At 42.2% G+C, this 6,897-nt stretch overlaps 1 protein-coding gene across 1 annotated transcript; it reads left to right on the top strand.

The window, feature by feature from the left end:
- Positions 1–861: 861 nt before the first annotated feature.
- Positions 862–4,662, top strand: LOC147442318 (GDSL esterase/lipase At5g62930-like). The gene is made up of 6 exons (XM_086528540.1): positions 862–1,029; positions 1,182–1,259; positions 1,458–1,598; positions 2,480–2,556; positions 2,660–2,824; positions 4,139–4,662. Exons 1-6 carry the CDS (start codon positions 931–933, stop codon positions 4,314–4,316), a joined length of 738 nt encoding a protein of 245 aa, XP_086384666.1. The 5' UTR covers positions 862–930; the 3' UTR covers positions 4,317–4,662.
- The last annotated feature ends 2,235 nt before the right edge of the window (positions 4,663–6,897 follow it).

The raw sequence follows: 6,897 nt of genomic DNA, 5'->3' as shown, positions 1-6,897 counted from the left end.
CCTCACCGTCAAGGTCGCTGGTTGGCGGGCAGGCGATCCTCGCCCTGCATCAAGTGCCAATTCTGGAGCGGAATCACTGCCTCAACCGACGGATTGACGACAGTTCAGCAGTCGTAATTAATCATCAGCAACCTCCCAATCATTGCGAATGATTATATGCCCCGTCAGCGGCCGTAATTAATCATCAACCTCTTTTCGATCATCGCCAATAATTTTATGCCCCGTCAGCACCCGTAATCCATGAACCTCGTCTGTGTGTGTCCTCTGAATTTATACACTGCTGCAGGTTGTCTAGCACGCATTGAGGCGCATCAGCAAGCGAAGCATCAATTCAAAACCAGTGTGCGGCTCTGCAAATGTCTTTAGCATGCAAGGAGCTTGGCCTGCCTCCCAGCGACCCTTGACAGTCGGGAATGGACACTTAGTGTCCATTCACTCATAATACTTAGTGTCCATTCACTCATAATACCTGCTCCCCCATGGCTCCCAGCGACCCTTGACAGTCGGGAATGGACACTTAGTGTCCATTCACTCATAACACTTAGTGTCCATTCACTCATAATACCTGCTCCCCCATGGCTCCCGGCCTCCGCCGGTCGCCAAGGGGTCGCAGGTATTATGAGGAATCCATTCACTCATAATACCTGCTCCCCCATGGCTCCCGGCCTCCGCCGGTCGCCAAGGGGTCGCAGGTATTATGAGGAATGGACACTAAGTGTCCATTCCCTACCCCATAAAAATTAACTTCGAGATCTCGAATTTAGTTTTACCCATCGACGGACGGACAAGTTCTGCGAGCACTCCTACTTTTGCACAAGAACCCTTGATCCCATTAGTGGCACATGTGCACCCCAGTGCAAAAGGGACATGAAGCCTTTGCCTACCAGCTCCGCAGTCTGAACGCAGCCTTACCACTGATCAGAGGCAAGCATGCGGCCCCGTTTCATTCTTTTCGGAGACTCCATCACGCAGCAGTCCTTCTCGCCTGGTGGCTGGGGAGCTGGGCTCACCGATCGTTATGCCCGCAAGGTCCCCCCCCCCTCTCTCTCTCTCTCTCTCTCTCTCTCTCTCGCGCGCGCGCGCGCGCACACACGCACACAGATTCTTGCTTGCATACTTACTTTGACCCCCCTCTTCTCCCTTTCTTGTTTTTGACTAACTTGAACGAATGGTATTTGCAGGCAGATGTCGTGCTGCGTGGCTACAGTGGTTACAATACTCGCTGGGCACTCTTTCTTCTTGGCAAGTTATTTCCTGCGGTAAGCAATGCCTGAGTTTTTCATTGACACAAGGGAGAGGAAAGCACGCACACTACACTCTCTATGCGGAGTGGAGTTGGCACATGCAATCAGGCAATGTGGGCAGAAGCAGCCAAGAAACGAGTGAAATCTTGTGGATCTAAGAGCCAGCTGGGCATGCATTGGCACAAAGGAGCTCAGTGATTGCTTTCCTTGCAGGGTTTGCAAGATGCGCCTGCACTGGTCACCATCTTTTTTGGTGCAAATGATGCTGCTCTGCCTGATCGAAGCCATAAAAGGCAGCATGTACCTGTGCCCGAATACAAGGCCAACCTCTGCGAAATCATCTCAGCTGTCAAGGTCTGCACATTTTTCTCTCTTTTTGGTTTGATTATGTGGCCTCTTGGAGGCATGGTATGCTATACTAGGGATTTGAGTTGCTTCTGTGATTTTGGTAAGTTTGCACTAATAATAAGCATTTAGCCGGACTTGTTGATGTACTCCGTGACATGGTAAGAACATTTTCTACATCTTCTTTTTGCTTTACTGTGTGAAGTTGGGTATTTTCAACAATGGAATGCGATTTGTATGTGATTGATCTGGGAATTTTAGATCTACACCTCAAGAAGGGGATAGGGTTGCAACTAGAGTAGCTCTGGACGAATTGCAAGTCAAAGATGACCAAGCATTTGGTATCCTTGTCACCTTTTTGGATGATAAATATGTTGGTTATGGGCTATGTCCTGTGACCTTTGCATGCAGTGATAACCAACTCTAGCTTAGAGAGCATGTGAATATAGTTATGAGCTATTATAGAAGCAGGAAGAGTATTTACCCAAGAGGTGAGAACCATGTGAGCTGAGCCTATAAAAGAAGACCGTATGAATTCTTTTCACAATGCATAATGAAGGGTTCATTTAGAGTCTACATTGTACCTCTATCTCTCTTCAATGATCTCTCTCTCCCCCCCCCCCCAAAACCCACCTCATGAGTGCTACTCTTACTAATCCACCTTAACTGCAACAAATTATGTTCACTTTCTTGATGGTTAGACGTTTTGATCACTTTTTTTAGCATGTTTTATGTCATCCATAAGGTCCAATGGTGAATTATACACATACCTCTCTGTAGCTTTTATGAGGCGCGGGAGAATATGTTCCCATTTGGTCATTACTCTGGAGGGAGATGTTATGAATTTGGTTGATCCACTACACGTTTTGAAACTCTTCTTTCTTTTGCAGTCCCTCAGCAAGGACACCCTCATTGTGCTAATCACACCTCCTCCTGTCTATGAGAAGGCCTTACAAGAAACAGCTTGGTACCACGACTAATCTGCGGAAAACACCACAACATTTGCACATGTATATGTTTTGTCACATTTTTTTCCATTAGCCTTAGTAACATAAAACAAACCTTTTTAGGAAGCTTTATGGAGCAGACCCTGAGGAGGCCTTCTCTCGAACTAATGATGCAGCAGGGCGCTATGCGAAGGCTTGTGTGGAGGCTGCTGGGCAAGCAGAGGCTTCTGTCATCGATTTATGGACCTGCATGCAAGAGAAACCAGGCTGGCAGACACGCTACTTGAGGTATAGATTGACTTCTTTCAACTACTTGCATATCTGTGGTTATGGCAGCACCTGCACAGGCATAGTTTTTTCCGGCGCCTCCAATTGGGAAACGGTTCTACTGGATGTGTTCGACTCCGATTGAAGTATGATCGGGTTTTATGGATTTATTGCCTTGAGGCTCCATTTTTGACCTTCTCATTTTGCTCTTTGCTGAGATTCTAAAATTCCTATGGTGTTTCACTACATTCTACGGCTTTGTGCTCCTTTGTATCGTTAAAACTGTCATATATGGACTAGTTTTAGTGTGCGGTATGGAATCCTCGGGGGTCTGATCCATACTTCCGTACAAGTCCAAGACATATGGAAAAACTATGTGCACAAGAAGGGCAGAAGCTAATTTCTATTCTTAGCCTTCCTTTATTTGTTAGCTAGTATCCCTTTTTTCTCATAAAATGGATCGATTTTATTCATTAGCAGTGCCAAGTAAATCTTCTAATGTAGTGCTTATTATGCTAGTCATGATGAGGAAAATAGCTTGATCCTTGTGTTGTGTGTAAGGAGAGACTCCTAAAATGGTAAATGCTGGATGGTCTGTCTGTGGACAACTCACTCAGCAAGCCTCATCTTTGTATGAGCACATTCAGTAATAGTACTTCTGGTGTTGTGTGCCCCTGTGCTTTCCCTTCAAAACCCCATCTGTCCCACGAAGAATTGCTGGAGGAGGTAAATAAGGAGGTTTGGGAAAGGACTTCAATCACTCAAGAACAGTTTTTAGCAGCAATTGCTGTAGTGGAGCGGTCTTAATGTTGCAAACACTCTGGTGTGTGTATATATATGTATATATGTATGTATGTATAAATGTATGCGTGCACTTACCATCATTTGTCTGTGTACTGAGTTGAAAACAATAGCTATTGGCTTGTGCAAGTTTTTGACCAGCGGCATTGGCAATTTTGAACTGCAAACATCATATAGCAGTCACATGTAGCATGCTTTTGGCCTACATAAGACCTTTGTAAAGCATGGAACTCTTGGGGAGCAATTGAGGACGGTTGGATAAAAAAAATTAAAATATATGTATTTATGTATATACACATGTAGATAGATATATGCACACATATATATATTCTGTATGTTTTCCATTCCTTCCACACCCATTTGTGTTGCAAGCATGGAAAAATTATGGATGAAGCATTGATTGTACTCATCTTGAAGAGTTTATCCTTGTGGTTTGATATCAAGAATGAGAGAGGTGCACTTCAAGTGGGTAGGGTTGCGATTTTTGAAGTCATCCTGACAAACATTAATTCTAGCTGTTTGGGTGCTTGGCAGGGATGGTCTGCACTTGACGGCAGAGGGTAATGCAGTTGTTTTTGAAAAGCTCCTGGAGGTTCTCAATGACAAAGGGCTCTCTTTTGAAGCTATGAGATGGGATTTTCCTGAGTACGGTGATGTGAATGCCGATAATCCTGTGAAGACTTTATGGGAACTTCAAAATTGCGGCAAATGATGTTGATTTAAATACAGACTTATTGCTGGGGGATTCCCCTTTCGATTTATAAGGTGGAGAACCTTTGCCTTACCAATAAAGAAGCTCATACCATGGATTTGCAATGGTGCAAAATATGCCATATTGACATTATTTTCGCTTCAGATTCTAAAGTGGACGAAAAGCTTTTTCCCTTAATCCCTTATTGCATGTACTGTAATGCCTTAAATTTTCCACGGAAGAAAGTACCAAATTGAATTGGAATGTATCTAAAGGAGTATCTCAAGGGGGGTTCACTTTATATAAACTCTTCATGTTATATGTGCTTGAAGCTTAATTTAATCATCCCTTATATATAGATTCTCAATGATCGGAACACATCCTTTCCCTATTGAAGTAACTGTGACGGATCTTCGACTAGGGGTGAAGGTTACCATGACCACACTAGGCCATCTGATTGCTATGTCGGGTGTTACACAAACCATCTTTTGAAGAGTTACTGATCTTGTCCTTGTCTTCCTTGACGAAGCTAATCAAATGGGGTTTTGAGTTTAAGTCACAAGGGTTGTGATCAATGTATTCAACAACCTTGAATGAATGGATGGCTAGATTTATCTATCCATGGTGTTATGAGTCAAGTAGATTGAGATTAGGGTCCTATAATGATAAGTCACATGTTACCGCTCATAACACCCTTGATTATCTTGTTACCCTTCAAGTTCTCATGGTAGGAAGCCAATTGAAAGGGGAAGGCTTGCGGTAGTGTTCGTTTTTTCGACAGCATCTTTGGTGAAGAATAGAAGAACTCCAAGTACCAAGTGAATGCATGCATGCAATTTTATGTACATGGGACAAAGTGATGCTGAGGACTCTTTAGGAGAGGAAGTTTTGGAAATGCAACATTGGTGTCAAGCAACGGTATTCACTTAAACCAACTGTCTTTGGGCTATGTATTGGTGAATTAAAGTACATGGTTGCTGAGTAGATGCATGAGGAAGGTTTTTATTGAGCAACCTTTGCTTCCAAAGTGGTTAGATGGTGAATGTCTCAAAGATAGAAGGCTATGCTTGTAAAAAGTAAGGAGATACTATGCATTGTGTGTAATCAAGGGTCACTTGACTTGATAAAAAGACTTAAGTGCCTTTGTCTAACGGTTTCAATGAGCAACACAAATGCCTGAATGTGCTAAACAAGTAGGAGAGCTTATTATGCATTTGAAAACATGTGTCAACAAGCGGACATTGAATGTTGGAAAGAGTTTAAAACTATTGAAAAACATTTTCTTACAAATTGTCTTCAAGTGAAGGTACACACACTTTAAATGTATGTTCCTTTTCAGGATCCAATCCCATTGAAGTTATAAGCTTGGAGAGAGTTGTGGAGTATGTGGTAAAGATGTACCAAGGCTTACCACTTGCCTTCAAGTACGAAAGCATGTTCTTCTTTGAGAGAGGAGATTGTATGCGGTTGAGAAGTTCACAATAGGACTAGGACGGCATTGGGCCTTTGGGTGTGAGAGTTTTAGCTAAAGTGGCAACTTATTCAAAAGAGAAACACAACAAAGATGACCTTCACTTCAGCCACGAAAGCTCCAATCAAACACCAAAGAGATTCTTTAAATCCACACCATAAAAAAGTAATATTGACCAATGCAAGACATGAAAAGAGTACTCAAAGTAAGAAGAAACAAAAAAGGAAAAAATGACCAAAAGCCTATACCTTCAAGATCAAATCATGGATATAGGCCAAGAAAACGTCTTGAAAACTTGAAATTATAAAAACCCCAGCTATAAAGAACCTCTTGGTTGCATTCAATGTGCATTATCTACATGACACTAGGTGTTAGCCAGCTTTTGATTGGTCAAAAGAGAGCTATAAATTGAATTTTCCACTTCATGGTGACTATTTTCTTGTTAGGTACGTTCATTTTCTACTTGAGAGAAAAATCCATGGGCTTAAACCAAAGGCACCTTTTTCTCCTAGGGGTTTTTCCCTTTGGCATATATAGTTTTTGAGACCTTAGCTTAGGATCAATTAACTTTTCTTTTTTTGTCATTAATTACGTCTTTGCATGTGCTTTGGGCCTAATCTCTACATGAAGGGAACTTTGAATGTCCAGTAAAGGTAAAGAGGAGTCAACAAAAGCATCCTACTTGGCCAAGAATACTCCTAGAAGCATAAATAGGTGAAATCCTTCCATGATTTTCTTCATATATGCGTCTAACCTCCTCTTTGAGCATCAAATAGAAGGTAAAGAGGAGTCAACAAGAGCATCCTACTTGCCCAAGAATAATCTAAGAAGCATAAATAGGTGATGTCCTTCCATGATTTGCTTCATATGTGCATAGCATAAATAGGTGAAATCCTACCATGATTTGCTTTATTATGCATCTAATCCCCTCTTGTACTTGCTTGCTATGAGTGAGAGCTGCCCTATCACATAGTTTTGTGGATGCCAAAACTAGGCTTTCAACACTCTACGCTTTGGTGAACATTAATTCATTCCAAATTAGAATGTATTTGTGCTAAGCATAAGTGGTTGGCAGTGACCTTAGGTTAATACCAAGTTTATATCTTGCAACTCATCCCTTAATGGTGCAAT

Source organism: Adiantum capillus-veneris, chromosome 14, assembly GCF_014529385.1.
Source record: "Adiantum capillus-veneris isolate H3 chromosome 14, ASM1452938v2, whole genome shotgun sequence".
NCBI lineage: Eukaryota > Viridiplantae > Streptophyta > Polypodiopsida > Polypodiales > Pteridaceae > Adiantum > Adiantum capillus-veneris.
The sequence above is the reverse complement of the archived record's forward strand: the minus strand, read 5'-3'. Positions and strand labels throughout refer to the sequence as shown.

Excerpts from the sequence above, each read along its gene's own strand:
- LOC147442318 (XM_086528540.1), top strand. The coding sequence starts at position 931 with ATGCGGCCCCGTTTCATTCTTTTCGGAGACTCCATCACGCAGCAGTCC. Across the intron at positions 1,260-1,457 it reads TTGGCAAGTTATTTCCTGCG|GGTTTGCAAGATGCGCCTGC; the intron begins GTAAGCAATGCC and ends CTTTCCTTGCAG. Across the intron at positions 1,599-2,479 it reads AAATCATCTCAGCTGTCAAG|TCCCTCAGCAAGGACACCCT; the intron begins GTCTGCACATTT and ends TTTCTTTTGCAG.